Source organism: Fusarium graminearum, chromosome 3 (assembly GCF_000240135.3).
Source record: "Fusarium graminearum PH-1 chromosome 3, whole genome shotgun sequence".
NCBI classification, from domain to species: Eukaryota; Fungi; Ascomycota; class Sordariomycetes; order Hypocreales; family Nectriaceae; genus Fusarium; species Fusarium graminearum.
In genome coordinates, this window is record NC_026476.1 from 967,093 (window position 1) to 989,349 (window position 22,257).

A 22,257-nucleotide genomic window follows, 5' to 3' on the forward strand; every position below is an offset into this window, starting at 1 on the left:
CGTGCTGATCGACAGTGGCTACCCTAAACTGACTCGGTTGTCTGGACTTAGTCCATGTAACAAATAATTAATGTTGTTCTTTTGTATGTGATTTGATTACTTTTGTTTCCCATAGATTGTATGTCCTCGTTATGCGTTCTGATGGTTCGTTGTGGTTCCATGGTTATTAATAATCGCAGTATTGAATCATATCTGTAGGACTGGTGAATCTTAGTATGAGGACAAGGACAGTGAGTAGTCCACCGAGCATCTCTACGTAGTAGTACTCGGCTCCTATGAGCAACTACAACAATGGGGTCAGATATATGGACACACTGACTCGATGATCGAAATCCTCTTGTACGAGTTAATAGACCACATCAATTTCACAAACACAAAGCTGGTTGAACCCTTGATCAGCCTTATGGCGCTTAGGCCAAGTGTCATTGTCAACCACACACAAGCATTCCCCTGCAATAAAGAAGGTTGTCGGCTATGGCATCACGGGAATGTGCATAGCTTATAGTATTTCCGGGATCCGTCATTGAGTTGCATCCTCGACTGATTCTGTCGTGTTGGGAACGATCCTACGTCTCTACCTTTGTTCGATTTGTTCTGGACCTTATCCAAAACGGGATTCCTCCGGGAATACAGTATGTTAGATTTTGGCCGAAATGCTAGATTATCTTGAGGTTGGATACTGTATAGTCCAACCTAGCTTGGGGTCAAACACCATGACACTCACAATTCACAGCTCAGGGCTTCAATTGTGTGAAGAAAAAGTGTATATGCCGTGATAATATGTGTTGGAATTAAACAATTTATTGGGTATTATCCTAAACAAGAGAAACGCTGCATTGTGCTAATATTTTATGTTGTCAAGTGAATCATGATTGTCTCGTGTTGTCGAATCATCTCTGTGTCGTTGATTGGTGAAACTCTCTGTGCACCCTAATCCCCTGCAAGATCTCTTCGCTACTGCTATTGCTACCATTTGCTCTGGCGTTGTAAGTCTTGGTGGTAAGTTCGAACCCCTGAATGTCGGGTCGTAGGTTGGCGTCCACAGGAGTAGTCGATTCGGTAAAGTTAGTACCCTTTATAAGACCCGTAGAGTCGTTCTCGTCATTAAGTCTGTAGAAATTATTGGTCGATACAGAGCTGGAGTTGTTGCTCATGTGTGTCTTATGATTGTCGGACTTGAGTCCCTGAATTGATTGCTCGCCTTTGGAGCGCTGACCACTGCGGATGGTCGATGCGAAGCTACTCAAACCGGTAAACTTGGCGACGATGCGGAGGACGGGCAACATTGTTGGGAGATTCGCAGAGACGATACCGGCCGACATTTCGATTTCGGTCCATCCCACGGTCGGGGCGAGGGTGTAACTCGGATCCTTATCGCTGTAGGTGAAGAGCACGCTCGTTCGATATGATGAAGCAAAGACGACGAAGGAACCGATGGCAAAGGCAGCTGTTAGACCGAGCTTCTCGGACCTGCCAAGTTGAAGCTTCCAGATAGGCGGAATGGGAAGACACAGGATAACGACGTCGGTAAAGATTGTCGAGGCGGCGTTGGCGATCCAGGTTCCGACCTGGTTAATACAGTGGCCAGGAAGAGTCGGATACCACAGTTTGGCGACGGGGACGCAGATGAAGATGAAGAGAAACGTGATGGTGATGACCCAGGCAAACACAAAAGTGCCGACGATCCAGGCCATTTTCTTAAAGTATGGCACGCGAAAGATGCGGTAGTACATGAGCAAAAGACTCAGCTTGGTCCATCCTAGATTCCAAGCGTAGAGGACTTCTGCGACGACGAGCCACTTTGCCATCATGACGATTTGGTCTACAGGGACTTTGTCGGCGTGAAGACCCATACCAGAGGAGTGCATGGCAAAGATGAAACCGACGACGACCAAGTTCCAAGCCTGCAATTTGTTAACCCTTGGTCGTTAGTGAGTACCTGAAGTGCTGCTCACCATGGAAAACAAAATCACATAATCATCCCACCACAGTTTCTGCGCTTTTAGATGTCGACTATACAATCTCAGACCACATGACACCAACGCTAGAAGAGTCATGGAGACAACGACTTCGACGGTCCATGGTTGAATATTGTTTCTGTCAAAGCCAGGAAGGCCAGGGAGTTGAGACTCGTCCGACATGATTGCAAAAAAGAACAACAGCTAGAACTGTCAGAAGGAGAGGAAGAAAAATAACAAAACACAAGACACAGTCAAAGTGGAACAGCAAGAGAAGGATTAGTTCGGATATAAAACATCTCGAATAAAATACTTAATGCAAGGGACTGAAAACGCCTGCTTCTTGGGCTGTTCGAGGCAACATTCGACAACCCCATTTTAGCTTGTGGAGCAACAACCGACCGATCCGGAGACGCAGGGGATGGCCAAGAGACAAGCTCAAAGTTACCAGCCTAATAGAGAACATAACGTGGTTCAGTATACATAGCCAGTGCTGGGTTTACCTGACTGGGGTGTCTCTGTGCCTTCTTGATTCATTGTCTCGGCAATTCCATTCGGGAGTCACTGTTGAGAGACTGAAATAGAGAGCTTGTTAGACGCAGCTGGTGATCATTATTCCCGCAGAATTAAGAAGACGAGGCTCGAAAATCCGGTCGACATGATCCGAGTCGTGTCGATCAGACAAAACTGTGGGTTTTGTGGTTCGTGGTGGGCATTGTTTAGAGTTGTAACACTAAAATGTTCCAGGGGTTAGCATTCCGATTGGATTGTTAAGGTCTTGACAGGCGCCATGTTTGGACTCAGGAATTGATTATACTTTCTTCTTTTTGAATATGAACCCATGCATCTTAACTATTATTTTAACTTTCCTTTCTTTTTCCGTGTTCTGTGCCTGTCAATTGATGTGCTGGCTTGGTTCCTGTTCCGCGGTCTTGGTGTTGAATCGTCCCCTGCAAATTATATGGATGCACTTCCTGGTGCTCTACAGAACAATTTACAGGGGCCTTGATAAAGTGTGGACCATGCTATTGCCGAGTGAAATCTGACACATAACCACGTGGTAAATGAAGCACGACATTCCGCATCCTCCAAAGACAGGCAATACAACACAACTGTGTAAGCATACAAAAAGGTTGGATACGCAAACAATCTTTAGACAACAACCAGTTGACAACGGTCCGGCCCGTTAACCCAAGTCTGTTCGCAAAAGCCTAACCTTAGTACAGCACCCGCTCACTTCAGTTAACATGATTCTGAGTCTGCGCGGAACACCGCCGTCCTTCCCCCGGAGGACTATCCTCTTGCGGACCTACCACTCGTAATGGATATGGATCACCCTCGAACCCCCGTTCACGGGCCCCCTTGATCGCTGCCTAGGTTCCATCAGTTCTGAAAGCTGAAAAAAGGTACATAGGTGGCATTCGACCTGAAGGAATCTAGTTCCGCCTTCCTGCATCCCAAGACCTTCTCTACCCTCGAACAAAGATCTTTGTCAATATTGATACCATCCCTTGTCTCAAAAAGCAAAAATGGCTGCCAAAACTACTATCAAAGTTCCCCACCTTGGAGGCATCGATGCTGGTTATCGAGTCTCCGGTGACGAAATCGACGCTTCAAAGCCCACACTCGTCCTCGTCAACTCCATGTGCACCACTTCCTCGCTCTTTGAGTCTCAGTTCGGTGCAAAGGATCTCACAGATGCTGTCAACCTACTCGCCATCGAGCCTCTTGGCCACGGCGCCACCAGCGTCAAGTCGGAGCATTTCACCTACTGGGACTCGGCCATCATGAACCTACAGGTCATGGAGGCTCTTGGCGTTGACAAGGCTTTTACTCTAGGAACCAGCGCCGGTGGCTGGATTGTCGTTCGCATGGCTCTTCTTGCCCCTGAAAAGGTACGTTCTTTGCAATACAGTACCTTTTGCTGTTCCTGGTCGCTGGTGACACGCCGGTAGATCCGGTACGCCCAGCGTAGGACTAGCTAGGCACTCACGAGTCTGACCACTTCGCATACCCAAAACAGCTAAAACACACGAACCCCCTTGGCTAATGACATTTGATTCTCATAGATTCTCGGCGTACTACCTCTTGGCACCTCGATGGATTACGAGTCTGCCGACTCTCGTGAAAAGGGCTGCTGGGATCCCAAGACTCAGCTCGGCCCCTTCTTCGAGAGCTGGAGTAGCCCAACTCCCACTCCTGACTTTGTCGTCCCCGAGGTCTGGCGCGGTCTTGTTTCGTCCGTAGGCTTCGGCACCGACCCATCTCCTGAGCTGCTCTCCTTCTGGGACGAGACGCTCAAGCAAGTGTACAGCGGAAACGAGGGCCGCAAGAAACTCCGCATTGCCGTGGTTAACCTATTCGAGCGAGATGGTCTCCTGCTTCGCTTGCGGGATGTCAAGTGTCCCGTTTACTGGCTTCAGGTGAGTGACGCAACGCCAAGGGTGCGTTCAAAGCTAACCATTGTTTCATTTTAGGGCACTGCGGATCCGGTCTTTGGTACGACTGTTCCCACTGAGCATATTAAACTCTTTACTTCCAGCCCTGAAGCTACGCTCGACTTTGTTGAGGGAGGTGGTCATTACCTGAGCGCTACTAACCCCAAAGAGATCAACGAGGCCATCCTCAAGATGATCAAGAAGTATGCTTAATCCTAAACATATAGATAGACAAACATATATACAGAATAGAACTATAACGTAAACACTTGATTTACAGCCCAACATACTATCCTGACTCGTTTCTCAACCTTTAACTAATTTGTCTCTTAGTTACATGTCATCCGGGCTCAACACTCGGTCGGCTATTCCCACAGCATTCCTCAGTTTTTTTAATGAAACCTTGCGGGCACTAACTTGGGCAATTCCAACGTGCGGGAACGGCGCTGGTTAGCTTGCACCTAGTTTAGTGCATCGGATCCTCTCCCGAGTCCCCTAGCAAGAGATTTCTTAATTTCGATTGATAACGGTAACATAGAGAACTGACTACGAATCTCCTGAATCGTCTGGATAGGCCATAACTACTATGCAGAGTACATAATTGATAGTCTCAGCATTGCACGGTTCCTTTGTTCATCTGCAAATGCGCCTCTCGTCTGGTATATAAGAAAAAACACAAGCATATAAGACGACATCTGTGACTACGGCAATAAGCGTAAGAATTTCTTGAGGCCCAGGTATTTGATGGTTTGTACAACATTAAAAAAAAAAAAAAAAGAGGTTGTTTTGTATCGAGAGTCATAGAAAGTAGGTTGAGGCCCAGGTATATTTAAACAGTATTTCCAACAAGATCCGTCGATGTGTTTTAGCGTAAACCACAAACGTCCCAAACTCGCCTCAAATTCTTCGCGAGGCCCCAAGGCTTCCTCAATCAGTTAGTTTCTCTCGTCAATATCTTTTACTATACATGAATCCACCGCCGTATAACACAGACCCTTGACTACAGGTAGCTAAGCAGTTCAAGTTAGGTTACCAGACCCTTTTAGCCGATGACTATCAAAGCGCAATTACCACATGTATGGCACGACTAAAGGCTAGCTTATACACTGGTCAGCCTCAGTTTATCACTTTTAATGAGGTTAGTTTATGATTGCTCACATCGCGTGATACAAATCAAATCTTAGCGGAAATAGTCATTGGAAGGAAGTAGCATGTGAGACATTGGCAGAACAATCCAGATGGGCCAAAGCGAGTCTGTGTCGGATGCAAACATGACTGGTTGTTAATTTTCTTCTTGACCTAGTAGAAGCTAACTCTTAATCTATCATACAATTCCATTCTTGTGATTGGGTGTCCTGTGGGCTAATCATCTGTGCTGTACATGCTTGACACTCTTTGAAAACAATATCTGCTCTTGGGATATGCGATATAGAACGGCCAGACTGGTTTCAAAGATACGTGATGTGTCTCTGGCTCCCAAAACTTTGTCACTATCATAACATGTTGTCTTATGTCGATTCTCAAGTCATCCGCCGAAAATTCAGGGCAGCCGTGGTTACCAATACCGACCAGCTCTTCTTTGCTCTAATAAAATCCGATGCGTCGAGACGAGGAGACAAGTCCTCGCATGCCATTCTGAATGGCCTGGAACCGCATTAAACGGCAAGATTCGCTTTCCAAGTGGTTGATGAGTCCGGCCAGTGTCGTGAATTCTTTGAAACAGGATCTTTTCGGGCAGTGGTACAAGTTTTGCTGATGTCGGGGTGATTCAAGGTGCTGGTTCAGGCTCGACAACTGCCGGAACAGGTCGTGGCAGATGTAACACTCGTATTCGCCGTAATGAGGGTTGTAGGCAAGTTCTGTCGCTTGGTAGTGAATAGTGCATTCCCATTCGAGGAATTGATTGGTGATGAGGCCGTCTGGGTCTCGTCGCCTGACTTCTTGGTACATTGTATCTCTGTCCAAAGGTGCACGAGGGCAACAACCACGCTCGAGATGATGAGCGACGCCACTGGCAGCTCGATAACTTGCCCGGCAGAATGGGCATACGACCCCTTTGCCTTGGTGAAAAGAAATAGCACCTCGGCGGTTCTGATACTGGGTGATGTACTCCGTCTCTTCGTGCTGACTCAACTCCATATGCTTGCAAGGTCAGTGACACAAGCCTGAGTGGTGTTGAGTAACATACCTCTTCCATATCTTCTTCGCAGAAGAACTCCTCCTGACATTCAGAACAATAGACACTCGTTTAACTCGTGGTAGTTGCAGCTTTCGTAACAGTCAAAGCCCGAAAAGCAGATCTCGCACTCCCAGTTCGGAGCGTAATGTCCTGTGTCATTGCAGTGCCTGTCTCTCGCCTCCTCGCCTGCGGGGAACTGTTTCTAGCAAGTCCCACACGAATAGGACATTTTGAAGCAGAGTTGGCTGGTTGGAGTTGGATGGATTCTACGAGACGAGATGGATGTTGTGAAGAAGTTTTGGGGAGGATGGAGGAAACCTAGAGTTGTAGGGGATGTGCAGGTTCGTGATGGTCGTGATTCACAGAAGTCAGGAAGGTGGGAGATGCCTGCCTACCTAGGTAGGTAGTAGATATGAACCAGGCACTTGTGAGTCTGATCTTTCTTTCCGACTACAAAACTCCCTGCTTCCGATTGCAACTGCTCGAGATGCAACGTTGAGGTCTCCTGCTCAAGACATATGGCAATGTGGTTCTTTGATATCTTTAAACAGACACGTATCTAAATTACCCACCAATGCCTAGCAACCTTGTAAAAAGAGTGAATTATATCCCAACTTGTACTGTAAGCCTATCCCACAAACACCATAATTACTCCAACATCAATTCCCACGCCGGTGTCCCAATTACTACCTGTCTCTTCCCATTCTATTGTACAAACCAGCCCAAACTAACAACCAGAACCCTTATTAAAACACCACTAGTTGGAAATCATCCGATTGGGATCAACAATGCTCGAAATACCCCTCTGCGCCTGCTGAAAGCGCAGTATCTTGCAACTCTCACTCTCAAGATGATTGATAAGCGCCGCCAACGTTGCAAACTCCTTCCGGCAAGTTGGATTCAAACAATGATACAGCTTCTGCTGATGCTTTGGCGATTCGAGATGCAGCTTCAAGCCATGCAGCGAAGAATGGAGCTTGTGGCATAAATAGCACTCGTAGGCTTTCGCCCAGTGATTCCATGCTAGTCTAGGGTTGATCTCGTACGTCCTTTCTCCATGCCATTCAAGACGCTTGTTTACGATGACACCAGCGGGATCACGGTTCCTGACGTACTTGTAGAGCTTTTTCCGACTCATCGGAACGCGTGGACAAGAGCCTCGTTCAAGATGACACGATAGACCAGTCGCAGTGCCGCATTTCGCTTTGCAAAAGGGGCAATTCACCGTTGACACGCGATGAATCTTTCCATTCAAATGCTGCGCATTCTTAGGTTCTACGTCTTTCCGATTGACATCTTGACTCACCTGTCGGATGCAATTCAGATTTGAAAATTGACGCTCACAGTCAGCGCAGTAGTTATGAAGCTCAATTTCATGCTTCGAAATCTCATCCTTGCTCACGGCGCGAAGGTAACACATCCTGCACTCCAGTACATTATGGGCCCAGTGCATTTCCAGGTTCATGTGCTCGCAGCGGTCATACTCGTCGTCGAAGCAGAAGCTACACGTGTCGCAGTCAAATTGTGGGAGAGCGTGGCCCGTTGCTAGACAGTGCTGGTCGCGAGCCTTTCTTCCTGAGTGGAAATGCCTGTCACAATCGGGGCAGTAGTAGGTCATGATTTTGAGCTTTGATGGGATTTATTTGTTGTCTAGTTCATTCCATCCAGTTCAACATCAGTTCGTTGGGTTCACTTCAAGGGAGATTGAGGTTGCTAACGTGGCTGATAGCTGATGGGTCGGGCTCGTCCGTGCCGAATTAGATTAATTATAGTTTGATGGCAAGCCTATCATCACATTGAGGTGATTGATCCAACGTCTGAATATCATCTTTTCAAACAAGTCCTGAGTGAACTAACAACATCTGCAGTTTCCTTCACATACATCTCGAGCTCCCCAAAAAGGTGACTAATGGGGAACTAGACCCTGAAATACCTGTCAGGGCGGGTAGATAACACTTACAGGGGGCTCAGTCAACTACCCTATGCTGATGCTGATCAACGACAACCTCATTATTGATTTGCCATTTGGATGGCGAATTATTCTCCGGAACACAGAACACATAGCTAATTGACCTCTATACAATATGGTTGTTTTTTTTTGTATGTTTTTACTCTTGTTCCACGTGGATCGTGCCGCAGTCAGGTACATCACTGCCAACCGTCGATAACCGTGTTGGCCGCGCTCCCAACAATTGTTGCAAGGATAATAAGAATAAACGTGATACTGAGATTATGCATAATAAAATGTACGTGCAACACCTCGAGTTCCTGCAATTCAGCACGCTATTCACATAACCAAAATGGTTCCGCACCTGTGATTGCTCGCTTGTTAGTCTCGCGGTGAGAGTTCCAACTCAATCACCTGCCCAACAAAATCCATTTTGATAGACATCCGGGTTTCCAAGTTTAGATTCCCGAGGTTTTCTTCGGAAATAAGCAGTGCATCCGTATTGTGTTGCCTAGACATATCGAAAGATAGGACATTCGATATACTCCTCGTCTATCGACTATGCATTCATATACGACTTCCGATTTGCAGAAAAGCGAGACAAAGGAATCTATACATGTGGTCTTATGTTCTGCAAGTGGAAGGTCGGAATAGAAAGAGGTTATGATATGATGTTGGTGAGATGCTTGGGATCCTTACAACCTTGTAACAGTCGAGCTTGTTATAGCAAGTCTTGATGGGAGAGGCATTAACCATGCATCAAATTCGACTGTTGGTAAGCACGCATTTTGCATGAATATCTGTGGTTCGATCGTAAAGTTGTGACAACGGTTGGGCCAGAGTCTCAGTCAAACCCCCCTTGGGCCGGACACAAACTTTACACTCTTCTCCACCGCGTATATCTTGGCCAACAGCTGGTTATGCATTCGCAACCACAAACGGCAATTCAGCCATTTCGTGACCCAAAAATCGAAAGCCCCATTGTATGGCTGGGCGTACTCCTTTTTGGTGTATCTTGGGCAGCATATGTTGTCCAGCTGCCTGAATTTCCCGCTCATCGGTTCACCGAGATGATCTAGGAGCGAGAAATATTATTCGTTTCGGAAAACAATACGTAAAGAGTATACAGAATACCCCGTAGTTCTACAAAAGTCGGATGTGAAAGAAGAAAATACGGGTGATGAGTTGAACTATGCACGACAACTCACTGCGGTCTGGCATGGCAGCGCCGAATTACCGCCGATTTATAGGGCCCGTCCACAGTCAGGTGGTGTTTCACCAGCCCTTCATCTCCGCCATTTCTGGATGAACGCGGAGTTGGAATGAGGAGTCCCCAGAATGTTGACCCGGATTCTCTCGATGAAAACTCTGGAGTTTGTGCATTTGCTGGGTCGTGGGGGAGATATTGGGGGAGAGATGAAGGCCGAGCCTCTATTCGCTCGGGGAAGTCAAAAATAGGGAATAGGGGGGCCTCATGCGACAAACGGGCCGTTTACTCTGTGATTGTGGACGGTCGACGTTGAAAACGTCTATCCGTTCCCCAGCGACAGGCATGAAGCTCCGAGTAAACGGCCGGCCTTCTCCACGGCTCCGGGTGGGTCTTTTGGGAAAGGAGATTCCGAAATGATGCGGGTCCGGAGTAGATTTTTCAGCAATTCGTGAGTTGTATCATTGCAAGTAACTGTACTCTGGAGCAGGCAGAGTCGCGTCACGTAAGAAGCGATGAGCTGAGAAGCCCTGAAGAGTTTTTCTGGTTAGCGTGTTAGACTTTGATTAATATGCCGGTACTTGGGCCAAGACATCATCGCGAACCAAGATCCACCTGTTCTCCCTGTTTTCCTTGGCGATGAATGATACGCAAGAGCCAAAACCTTGGAGATGGATGATACTACCTGTGTGATGCAAGAGACAGATTTCTTGGGACTCGGCTCTCCGCAGAATTCCCCAGAATCTCGCTACTCAATCAAGGTTTTTCTTCGGTGTCTTTTGTGACAGAAGCTGGAGAGATGGAGAAGGATGGGATGCATTCAATTCTGTCGCTCTCTCTTCTGCGTAATTCATCCTTGACCCCGTGATCGACGTGGAGCCTCTGTTTTGTTATCGCACCGAGAACGATGCCGTAGGCCCAGAGATTGGTCAATGTTGGGGCTCCAAATTGGGCCACACACTGGGGTTTAAGCTTACCTTGACCGTTACGTCATGAGCCAATCCTTAAACACCAACAGCAACACCATCAAAACTCTTATGGCCAAGTTTCCACCTCCTTCAGGTCAGGTACGTACCCCAGAAAACTCTATGCCAAGGGGTAAAACTGACAATGACATCCACATTTTTCCAGAAGCCCAATCAGTGTCAGTCAGTCAGTAACGGGCGCGACCCCTGTACTTTCTTGACTCGTTCCCCGTGGATAACCCGCAACGACCCCAGGCCAATGCCAAGATTGTCTTGTTCGCCTTGCCCAGTTACCTATGTAGAGAACAGACGCTCTATGAGACAGAATCAATTGGAGAATCCCCAGATCAATAAAGGATTTCTCTATACAAACACCACTGACATCGGCCCTTTACTCCCCAAACCCGTTAGAGAATACACATGGACCGCGTTCCTTTGCGTATACCATCAACACTAAAAGCGATCTGCATTTGGCGCAACGGCTGACTTGAACTTGGTTGCCCATGATGGTTTCTCGTTTCCCCCCATGACGACTGCCAAGTTTAGCAAATAATGCCCCATTCATCATCATCAGAAACGGAAGGATGGACCACCTGCACTTGCCTGCAACGGCCCCCCCGACAGTGACTGCGACTGTCTATGACCTATTCCTTCCTACTGCCCGTCCGTTCTTCCTTCTAGCGTAATGGATCGGGATGCGTTTATGGGGCAGCACCATTTTCTGTCTCTCCCGTACTTTGATACGACTCAAATCTCCGCTACCCAGACCTGACCCAGACCAGGTCTACCCGCCGCGTCTTGAACAATAAAAGACCCTCGTCCTCCCGCTCTTTCATGCTTTTTGGAAACAGATCTTCACTTTAGCTTTACTTCCTTTTTCCATACCCATACAATACTACTGTCACCTGCTAGGCAGTCGTACCTACATCATGTTGGGTCAAAAGTATGCACTCCCTCCTGTCACTCTATTCTTCTCTCCCCAATACTAACCGTCTCCCTCTTCCAGGTCCATCAAGGTCAATGGCGCCGACTGCGGTGTCGAAGCCATCCTCCTGGGTGTGATTACGTCCATTGGAGGCTTTCTCTTTGGCTACGATACAGGTCAAATTAGTTCTATGCTCCTGTTCTCAGACTTCAAGGAGCGATTTGCCCAAGGCCCTGCGGGTGATAAAGAATGGAACCCTTACATCCAGTCTATTCTTGTTAGTCTCATGAGTATTGGAAGTTTGATTGGTGCTCTCTCTGGTGCTTAGTATGTTACCCTCATCAACCGTCCTATATCACCCCAGCTAACAACTCTAGTACCGCTGATTGGTGGGGTCGACGAAAGAGTATGACATTCGGAGTCGCCGTTTTCATTATCGGTAATATCATTCAGATTTCGGCGATGGAGTCGTGGGTTCATATGATGATGGGTCGATTCATCGCTGGTCTCGGTGTCGGTAACCTTTCCGTCGGTGTTCCCATGTTCCAGTCCGAATGCGCCCCTCGAGAGATCCGTGGTGCCGTTGTCGCCTCGTACCAGCTCATGATCACCATCGGTATCCTTATTTCCAACATCGCATGTTTTGGTTTCAAGAAGATGGATACCAGCAGCGCCTCGTGGAGAATCGTCATCGGCCTCGGTATCCTTTTCTCTCTTCCTCTTGGCATCGGTATCCTCATCGTCCCCGAGTCTCCTAGATGGCTTGCTTCTCGAGGCGACTGGGAGGGCGCCCAAATAGCACTGGGTCGACTCCGTGGCATGAAGCACAACCTCGACCACCCCCTCGTCCAGGACGACCTGAAGGAAATGAAGGACATTCTTGAGAAGGAGCGACAAGTTGGCCAGGGTAGCTGGGCCGAGTGCTTCAACCCCAAGAGCGGAATTCCCAAGCTCGTCTGGCGAACATTCCTCGGCTTCTTCATCCACTTCCTCCAGCAGTGGACCGGTGTCAACTACTTCTTCTACTATGGTGCCTCCATCTTCGAGTCCGCCGGTATCGAGGACCCTATCCAGACCCAGCTTATCCTGGGTGCTGTCAACGTCGCCACTACCTTTATGGGTCTCTGGTTCGTTGAGCGATTCGGTCGTCGCTGGCCTCTATTCATCGGTGCTCTCTGGCAAGCTGGTTGGCTCGCTGTCTTTGCCGCTATTGGTACCGCTATGAACCCCTCAGAGAGCAAGGCCGTCGGTATCGTCCTCATTGTCTGCGCCTGCATGTTCATCGCTTCTTTCGCCAGTACTTGGGGTCCCATGGCTTGGGTCGTTATCGGCGAAAGTTTCCCTCTCCGTACTCGTGCGAAGCAAGCTTCTATTGCTACAGCCGGCAACTGGCTTGGAAACTGTAAGTTCCTCTACTGTCATTATATGTCTTTCAACACTAACCCTTATTTTAGTCATGATTGCTTTCCTTACTCCTATTGCCACCGCTGGTATCAGTTACGGTTATGGTTTCGTCTTTGTCGGAACCAACTTGGCTGCCGCTGCCCTTGTTTGGTTCTTCCTTTTCGAATCTCGCGCCCTCAGTCTGGAGAACGTCGACCTCATGTACGGCCAGGAGGGTCTCAAGCCTTGGAACAGTCACAAGTGGGTTCCTCCTGGATACATCACCCGCGAGCAGCGAGACGAAGTCCACTTCCAACGTGGCAACGAGAAGCCCAGGAACAGCGAGTCTCACTCTGGAGAAGACTCGAGAGTCGAGTCGGTTATGGCTTAAAGCAGGCTGCGTGGAAATTAGCACTTGATGCATACGAGGCGTTTTTAGTTTTATCACTGTATAACTACGGTACTGGAGTCGTTGGCAGTCTAACCTGGAAATTGTTAGATGAATTATGATTATCGTTTGTTCTAAACTTGCAATTTATGCTGGGTATTATAATGTCTAAACTAAGAATGTGACTTGTTGTGGGTATCAATAAAATGCCATGCTAAACTCGTATCGTACTGTTGCGCCAGGCAACATTCATCCTCCTAATTTGTATCGCTCCTCGCCCTTTTTTTTGGCTTTCCTCTCGTAGTCGGCCAAGTCATTCCTCTTTCTCTTTCCAATCGCCCTGCTGGCAGATACGGGATGCAGAACTTGGTCTTTGCTGGCCAAGTAGTCGATGACTCGCCTGGTAGATGTAATATCGTCTGTATTGATGGGCTTGAATGATTCCCTGATACATGGGCGAGTGTTGTTGACGGAGACAGCCTCCCAAGCCCTGATCACTTCATCGTTGAGGGCTGGGATATGTGTTCCGCGCCAAGTCATCTCGCCGTTTGCCCGGTATCTAAAGACAGAAGCCCTCTCGTCATTGCCGTTCCATAGCTCCAGAATCTCGAGGCTGGGCATCTTCCTCGCTGCACGAGCGGCCGCGCACAAAAGGTTGTTTACGTCCTTCTCCTTGCCGGTGTTGAAGATGTCGGATGTGAGTGATAGTCTCTTCAGGTTCTTCCAGTCGGGTAACAATCTGATGGCCTCTTCCGAGTTGGCCGGCCAGAACGGGTGTAAGAACTCCTTTGCATCTATTAGATGCGAAATAGAGAGACACTCCAGGTTCTTGGTGTACTGTCGTAGCGTCTTGGCCAGGCTGACTACTGTGGCCTGCTTGGCCACCCACTTCTGAAGGATGCTGCTCGTATCACCGTACAAACTGAGACTCTTGACCGATGGTGGTAGAAGCAATCCAAAGGTTCTCTGTGCCTCCTTGCACCAGGCCTTTTCGTCGTGGGACTCTGCGCAGCGCCATCGCTCGACGTGGATGTCTTGGACAGACAATAGACTCTCAAGCATCTTGTTCAGAGCAGTGGGATATATCTCCCGGAACTGCTGTCGTCGGATGAGGAACTTAGTCACTACTGAGACTGGAGGTAACTCCGCAGCGTTGTCGGTGAATTCGAGCGGCTTCCAGCCGAGCAGGTTGTTGGTGGTCGCAAACCAGTGCTGTTTACGCTCCGCGGTGGTGAGAAGCCCTTGTCCCGGGTTGAAAGTCCTGTGCATGGCGATGTACGGCCAGTGCACATCTCCGACGGCTTCATACTGCTCTGTCGAGCCAGATGCGAGATAATGCTTGTAGAGCTCGACATCCTGTTGGACAGAACAGACATGGCTCATGAAGCTTGCCCAGTCACTCGGCGAAAAAACGCCAAGTTCGAGGGTCATGCCCTTGTGTCCAGTGCTGTCCCACTCCGAAAGGACATCCCAGAGGTCAGAAATGGACCTGGTAAAAACCGCGTCCAGTCGCCAGATGACCTTGGGCTTTTCGTCCCGTTTGCACGGTGAAGTTCCGTAATTTGGCAGCGCGATGCGAAGCCAGAGATGCTCGAGCAGTGTGCGTCTGCGGCGGCCTACGATATGCGAGAGGGAGGGGATGTCGGCTTGCGTGATGGTGAGGTTTTTGAATGTTCTTGACTCGAAGAACGAGTTCCAGAACTTATCGACGCAGGCGTAGGGGGCTAGACTGGGGAGATAAGGGGGAGAGGATGTCGTGTGGGGTGTGGGGGAGGTTGTGTTGGCGACGAACCCGAGAATCATGTTCTGGATTTCGGCCGGTAGGGAGTAGAAGTGAGGCATTGTGAGTGATAGGGAGGATTTGTGTGTAGGGGAGGGGATATTGGGTAGGAATGAGAGTGATGATACTCGTGGTGATAGAATCCGGCGTATGTAGAGGAACCAGGATGCGGATTGTGATCAACAGGTATGAGGATACTCTCAAAGGTTAAGTTCTTCTGTTGGAACCCGATAAAGATGGGCAAAGAAGCAGAAGAAGAAGAGCTTGCTAATGGTGCAAGTAGATGCAGATATGATATAGGTAATCTTGACGATGATAATTCTCTGATAGAGCAAGGAATATTTTGTAAAGAGAGATAATGAAGAAGCTTTTCTCAAAAGGATAACTGGAAGAGGAAGAAGTAAAGATTAAAAGACCAAGAGTCTGTAAAATGTAAAGGCATGCTTGAAGAAAGTAGCAACAGGCAAGTCTTTAGTGAAGAAGAATGTAGTGGTCAAAGAGTGACAATGGATGTAGTTGAACAATAGCGTGGTGCAATGTGAATAGCAAACGGGAGCGCCTGAGCAATAAAGATAGGGGATAAAGGTGAACAATGGAATCTGCAGCTTGATCAACGAAAAAGAACAAGGGCAGCTTTTTTTATACGCAGGCATTCTACAGGCAGTAAGAGTTGGTCGTCTTTTGTGTCGTGAAGTTAATATAGAAATGTGTCTGCAGTTATGGTCAGGCAGACAATGTTTCTATTACTTCCTAGAGGTCATTCAGAAGCGTATACACTGATTGGCTTGATTTGAAGTATAAGTCTCTATTTTGATATTAAACATCTTGTCTTGATTCTTGGAAATCTTTCAGGGTGAAGTCTGCTGTATTTCTATAGCACTGGTAGCCAGTGACAAAAGAGACGCTTGGTAAACAGCTTTCCCCTAGTAAATACCATTGAAAACAGGTGAACTACTTAATCTGAATATGATCAAAGCTTTGAATGTCAACGGAGATGTTTTTTTAACCCGATATCCGAGGTTTAAAGGGTGAGGTTGCAAAGTTAATGGCGTTACTGTATAAGTCTCCCTCAGGGTATTAGAAAAATTGGGCAGCTGGAAAGAAGCGTAAGAGACGAAAGGTCAGTTGTACGACTTAAACTACACTCTTTAGGCTGTTTAGTTTTGTATCCTGAGATTTAGGAGATCAACTTTCTTGCAACCCACTGTCTAGGTCTCCAGGCATTCAGGCAACATTCGCACGGAAAAGCCATTGTCTCGGTGATTATCACAAAGGTAAAGGCCAAAGAAAAGTCTTTCAACAATTCAACTTCTGTCACTACTATTTTTGTATTACACGAACTTGCAGTCCGTCTCGTGAAGCTGTCACCACATCAATCGATGGGTCAACAATCAGCCTCAATACGCAAGTCTTGTGGAAATATCGTATGAGTCACTCCATAGAATCATTAATCCGAGAGAATATCAGGTATCACCGAAACAAAAAGAAAGCCCTTCCCTACTCCGTGCTTCGCGTAGTAATATCAGCGCGAAGACAACCGCATCACCCCGCGACGACCATCTCGTCCACCATATTCATAAACCTGTCCCTATACTCGGCCGGATCAGCAGTAATGCTCATAGGCCCCTTGTGAGCAATCTTGTTAAAGATCTTGACAACCTTTGTCAACGCTCGTGCTTGGAACGCATGCTTTGTCCAGAAAAAGTCAAGCAGGACACATCGGTACGCCCACTTTCCTTCCACATCATCCACTCCTCGCCGCCAATTTCCCGCATCGGATTCCACAACTGGCACCTCGATACCTACGGGGTACCGCACGAGGAATAGCGAGTAGTCGACTGCGTTGTGGGAGGCTAGAAGTGCTGAATCTGCGAAGAGGAGGGAGAGAAGCTCGTCTTTGGCCTGGCGTGTGACGCGGACCTTGTCGGGGAACTCGTCAACGAGACGGTCTATCACACTATCCGGCACCAGAGCACCGTTTGCGATATCTCGTTCCGGGAAGAAGTAGTCGTTTGGCTTGAGATCGTACGTCTCCCACGTCTTGCCTTGTTCACCATGTGGCTTCCCGAAGAGCAAATTCTCCATGACAATGTGATGCGTAGGCGCAGCACCGAGCATTCCACCGATGGACTTGTGCGGTGCATAAACAAGATCCATGATACGAACGAGTAAACTGTGCGGCTGATTTTTCATGTGTCCAACATACGGGTCCAGTAGTTCCTTGGCGAAGAAATCATGCTCGAAGCGTCTGGGCAGCGACTTTATGAGATACTTCTCATTCGCTGTGGTGAAGAAAGTAGAACCGCTATACCCCAAATCTCCGATGGGTACGAGCGAGTCTTTGGTGTCGGCCTCGAAAGAAACGTGATACTCGTCTTCGTCAATTTGCCAGACTTCTTTTCGCAGCGCTAGAAAATCGACGGAGCGATAGCGCGAGAGGAAGAGTTTGAAGAGGCGGAAAAAGGCGTTGATGGCTTTGATGAGGCCTATTTTTGAAGAGCCGTGACGTTTGCATATTGCCTTTGCTATTGAGACGGAGATGCGAGAAGAGCGAATCTTCATGTTTGCGTGTGAATGATGCCGAGTTGTGTTATTAGTCCAGTGTCGATCGGGTTAATCAATAGAATAACTATCGAATCTGGCCTGTTTCGTAATGACTGGTTCGTGATGTATTGGTAAAGCGTTTGATGGAAGGAATGAAGAAAGGTTGAGTCGCAAGTCAGAGGCTGAGTGTGTATATCTGACGTCACTGTGTCAAAAAAAAAATTGAGCATCGAGATTTCCTCTTTACGACCCCAAGACTTGTGTAACATCACATGTCAAGAAGGATATTTATTTATAGACAAATTCTTGGATGGTATTATTTTGCTGTACTGTGTTTCTCATTTCATCCCGGTCATTACCGTTCCGTATCTCTATAATGTCTAACCTGTATAAAACAAAAATGAAACCCCAGACACGCTCGCTTTGCGCCAGTCGCTTCAACCCGATCCCAAACAAAGACAAATGAAGAAAATCTAGTTGTTGCTTTTGTATAACCATCCGAACCCGTTTAGACAAGAAAAAATAAACAAAGAGTGAAAAAAACCAACTTAGAAACTGAACAGACCACTTCTTCTCTTACCCAACGGGTAAACAATCAGGGCACTCATAAATAGACCGACACTGATTCCAATGGCGACTTGAATCACCTTGAACAAGACATTAAAGGCAGTTCCTTCGAGGTTGCCCATGGTGTTCATATCAGTCGCAACCTTTGTTCCGTTCTTGGTAATCTCATCAGCCATGGTGATACTGGCTAAGAGAGAACCACCAGCTGCAAGACCAGACGGAACTTGCACAAAGATAGCAGGAAGCATAGCTGCAGCGGCAAGACTGTATCCGACCTTGCGAGGCTTCTTCTCCGGTTCTTGGCCCTTCTCGGGTGAACCAGGCCTCGACTCTGGGTCTGTGAGGGTTGGGAGGGACCACGATGAGTCCGACTCGAGATTCTTCTTGGTGTAGCGCGGTCGCATCCTGAGTTTCCACCAGTCGACCAAGTCCAGCCAGCCATTCTCAACATGTCGCCCCATACGTGAGTACAGATTCGCGAGAATACCAACCGCCAGGGCGCCCATCATGTTGGAGATTTGTCCGTTTCCGCCAAAGTAGTCGGCGCTGTAACTGTTGACCGACCAGCCAGCAACAGCCATTCCGACCATGACGGGAGATTGCTTCCATTTAGCTTGGTTGATAAGACAGAGACACATGGTGAATCCCGGCACAAAAAGAAAGTACCAGCCTCGCTCCAGTGGCCTATCGCAGGTCGATCGACTAGAGGCATTGCTGTCAATCATTCCGTAGAGGGAAGCGCCAATGGTGATACCGTATCCGAGAAAGAGCGTGTAGATGAGAGCGTGCACCATGCGAACACTACCAGCCACGATGTTGTGACTTTGAAGTTCGAGTGAACTGCAGAGAACCATGTAACCTGGAAGGATCAGGGCAATACTACTCTGCGCCAGAGCACTGAAACAGAAGAGCTCGCCGCCCCGGATAGAACCGAATGCTCGTGCGAAAAAGGATGTGATGACAGCGGCTGAAACTTCAAACACGTGTGCGTACAGCTCGTTACTAGGAGCCAAGACAAGTTGAAGAATACCGACAATAGCGCCAAGAAAGAATGCAATAGGAAGATCGATGAATCGTCCTTGGAAAGCAAAAGGTGCCACACAAGCTGATGCGACGCCGTATAAGAATACTCGAACCCAGACGTTGAACTTTGGTTTCCGTTCGTTAACCTCATCAAGTCGCTGCGTAGCCTCCTCAACGCCAATCTTATCGTGGACAACCTCCTTGTAGATGTTGTGCACATCGCGAAGACGTCCAAGATCGATACCCTGCGGAACACGAACGAGCTTGACCTCTGTTGTATGCGTAGTGCTGTCGTCGAAACTGATAATCATACACCCAGGAAGATACAAAAACTGCGCCTCGATCTCGAGAACGCGCGACGACATGGTCATGTACTCCTCCAGTCGATGAGTAGGAGCACCGTACATCATGAGAGCCCGGCAGAGCTTGAGGAGGTATCGGTGACGCTGGATGATACCGGCGATGTGGATGGTGATACGAGTCTTGTCCCGCTTCTTGGGTGGTGGGGGTTGTTGCTTGGCGTTCTCGGCCCATTTACCAGCCATGTTCGCCGATGCGGGTGCAGCAAACATGGACGATGACTTCATGAGCTCTGTGAGAGCAAGAGAGGAACTAGAGTGGCGGGACTTGTGGTAGTTGAACAAGCCGCTAGATGGTCGGGAGCGAGGGGGTGTTCGGAGGGGTGGGCCGTTGGATGAAGTTGGTCGTGATATAGGAGGCGAGCTACGAGGCGAGATGAGAGGTGTTCCTGGGTCTTTTGGTGTGTTAAGACCACTACCAGGAGCGTTTCTATCATCGTTGTAAAGCTTCAAAAGCGAACCGAGGATTCCACCACGGTACTGTTCCGGTCGGGGGACGTAGTCATGAGCGTAAGCTTGTTGGAGCACGGGCGTAGCGGTACCGGAAGCATGGCCCCCTCCATTCGGGTATTTTGTATATAAATCCTTCTTTCCCTTGCGAGTGTGCGATCTGACGAGATTCTCTGCTGCGGCGTGGTGCAGGAAGAGATCCTCATCAGCCCTCGGCACACGCTGGCGAAGACCAAAGTAACCTGCATCCTCGACAGTTGTCGACTTGGGCGGTGGCGTAACCTTGATATTGTCATAGTCCTCGATCAAAGGCTTAAAAGAGGGCACTTGGGGCGCTTGGTCGAAGTTGTCAAAGTCAATTGAGCCTCTTCGGGATCCTGGCGCAGAGAAACTTCCCAGAGAGACAGCAAGTCGATCAGCTCGTTGTCGAGCATCGGCCATGGATCGGTACTGTCTCTCTGTCGTCCTGGACTCGGCCTGGTCCGCCTTTTCCCTCTCTCCGGGGTCGTCATAACTGGTGTTTCTGCGGAGTGCCGGCCTGGGTCGCTTGGGGCCCATAATCTCTGGTGTATCCGGTGCCAGCATCTGAGGCTTCTCCTGACGCTTCTTGTCCTGCTCTGCGGATAAGATCTTTGTCAGGGCAAGACTTAGTTCGTATGCATCTGGTGTGTTGGGTGGCAGTTCTCCAGGGGCAAGCTGTGGTGATCCGGCGGGTGAGAAGATGACTTCGTCTGGATGTTGAGGTTGACCTGGACGAAGACGGGTAGGGGCTGACGACTCGCTGCTTTCACCAACAACAGCTTCTTGCTTGCTTGCGTGCCAGCCAACTCTCTTCTTTTCCCTGCGAGCAGGCGTGTGGACCTGGCTGGTTTGACCACCGCTGCCACTGCCGCTTGCACTGCCACTTCCACTATCGTTCTGTTCGCCCGTCATGTTAATCGAAAGTGAGATGGGCGATAAACAATAAAGGAAGATGATATGATGTAAAAAAAGGAGCAGTCAGAGCACGGTGAATACTGGGTCCCAATATGTGTGTGGTTTTAACGAAAAGACGGACACCGTCTGTGTCTTTAAGAAATGGGCCCGGAAGGGCTTCTTGAGCTCAAGGTTGAGTAGGAGGAAATGATATTCATGGTTGCAGATCAGATCAGAGCGAAGGCGAGGGGGGATGGAGATGATTTACGGGTTTTTTAACTCTGTGCTTTGGAATTCTTTTTCTAAACTCGCTCCAGGGCGCAAAACAAGAAAAAAAGAGGACGAAAACTGGGTCTTTCTTTACAAGTCATAGGCGGCAAACTTGGATGATAAGGACCTGTGGGTCGCCGAGAGCAAGCCCGAGCGAGACAGCTAGGGACTGTACTGTGCAGTATCTATATTAATCAGGGTAACCCACGATTATTTTTAAAGTGTGTACGTATGTGATGATTGCATGATGATGGTGTGCTACTTTTTTAGTTGCTGCCTTGGCTTTTGGCTCTCGGCGTCTTGGAATTGTTGATGGTATGTTTATACTGGCGATATCTCCTTTGGTGTTTTCAGTCGAGTCATACCATATCTCACAACGGAATTGTACCAGAACCTTCCAACACTCGTCATAGACGCAAAAGCAAAAAAGGGGAACATGTTATCCGAGACCTAAGAATTTGTTTCCTTCTTCTGCTTTAACTTTTCCTCTATGCAGGCCAATCCTCGCTTCGTCTAAGCTCAACGTTTCATTCCGCGAGTACCAATTGGTCCGGATAAAAAGGGACAGACAGCAAAGAGTTCGTTATCAAAGACACCATGAAAAAAGCTCGGGTTACTCGTTCGGGCAGGGTGTGGCAAATAAAAAGATAGAGCTAAGACAGGACCATGCTGCCGGTATGATACTTTGGGCTAGTGAGCAGAGGCTCAACTTATAGTGCCCTTCAGCGGGCTCACGGGCTTGCCTCAACAGGTATTAGCGAGTGCCCTGTGCTCCAGGGGCCTGAGCTATCCTTGATATGCTGCAACTGCCAGCCCTGTAGCGATCGGTATGCTCCATCCTTTTCGGGTCCCGGGCGGGTATCAATTTGTTTAGTTGGCCTCTAGGTGCCTGTTTAGTTTCCACAGATTGGACTTTATTCGAGTTTGATGAACTGGAATGTTGAGGCTCATCTAAGTT

At 48.3% G+C, this 22,257-nt stretch overlaps 7 protein-coding genes across 7 annotated transcripts; 2 read left to right on the top strand and 5 right to left on the bottom strand.

Annotated features, from left to right (window-relative positions):
* Positions 1-798: 798 nt before the first annotated feature.
* Positions 799-2,141, bottom strand: FGSG_05039 (uncharacterized protein; the record flags this gene model as incomplete). Its single annotated transcript, XM_011325220.1, has 2 exons — positions 799-1,904; positions 1,956-2,141. The coding sequence occupies 2 exons, from the start codon at positions 2,139-2,141 to the stop codon at positions 891-893; spliced, it is 1,200 nt and encodes a 399-aa protein (XP_011323522.1). The 3' UTR covers positions 799-890.
* A 1,346-nt stretch (positions 2,142-3,487) lies between these two features.
* FGSG_05040 (uncharacterized protein) lies at positions 3,488-4,609 on the top strand (the record flags this gene model as incomplete). The annotated part of the gene is made up of 3 exons (XM_011325221.1): positions 3,488-3,853; positions 4,028-4,381; positions 4,436-4,609. The coding sequence occupies 3 exons, from the start codon at positions 3,488-3,490 to the stop codon at positions 4,607-4,609; spliced, it is 894 nt and encodes a 297-aa protein (XP_011323523.1).
* Positions 4,610-7,332: 2,723 nt separating this feature from the next.
* Positions 7,333-8,193, bottom strand: FGSG_05041 (uncharacterized protein; the record flags this gene model as incomplete). The annotated part of the gene is made up of 2 exons (XM_011325222.1): positions 7,333-7,833; positions 7,882-8,193. 2 exons carry the CDS (start codon positions 8,191-8,193, stop codon positions 7,333-7,335), a joined length of 813 nt encoding a protein of 270 aa, XP_011323524.1.
* A 3,431-nt stretch (positions 8,194-11,624) lies between these two features.
* On the top strand, positions 11,625-13,394 carry FGSG_05042 (uncharacterized protein; the record flags this gene model as incomplete). Its single annotated transcript, XM_011325223.1, has 4 exons — positions 11,625-11,638; positions 11,702-11,947; positions 11,998-13,022; positions 13,075-13,394. 4 exons carry the CDS (start codon positions 11,625-11,627, stop codon positions 13,392-13,394), a joined length of 1,605 nt encoding a protein of 534 aa, XP_011323525.1.
* A 710-nt stretch (positions 13,395-14,104) lies between these two features.
* FGSG_05043 (uncharacterized protein) lies at positions 14,105-15,233 on the bottom strand (the record flags this gene model as incomplete). Its single annotated transcript, XM_011325224.1, has 2 exons — positions 14,105-14,177; positions 14,311-15,233. 2 exons carry the CDS (start codon positions 15,231-15,233, stop codon positions 14,105-14,107), a joined length of 996 nt encoding a protein of 331 aa, XP_011323526.1.
* Positions 15,234-16,487: 1,254 nt separating this feature from the next.
* On the bottom strand, positions 16,488-17,873 carry FGSG_05044 (uncharacterized protein). Its single transcript, XM_011325225.1, has one exon. The coding sequence runs from the start codon at positions 17,731-17,733 to the stop codon at positions 16,714-16,716; it is 1,020 nt and encodes a 339-aa protein (XP_011323527.1). The 5' UTR covers positions 17,734-17,873; the 3' UTR covers positions 16,488-16,713.
* Positions 17,874-18,263: 390 nt separating this feature from the next.
* On the bottom strand, positions 18,264-21,047 carry FGSG_05045 (uncharacterized protein; the record flags this gene model as incomplete). The annotated part of the gene is made up of 1 exon (XM_011325226.1): positions 18,264-21,047. The coding sequence occupies one exon, from the start codon at positions 21,045-21,047 to the stop codon at positions 18,264-18,266; it is 2,784 nt and encodes a 927-aa protein (XP_011323528.1).
* Between the last annotated feature and the right edge of the window lie 1,210 nt (positions 21,048-22,257).

Bases quoted from the DNA above. Each gene is read 5' to 3' on its own strand.
- FGSG_05044 (XM_011325225.1), bottom strand. From the start codon at position 17,733: ATGAAGATTCGCTCTTCTCGCATCTCCGTCTCAATAGCAAAGGCAATA.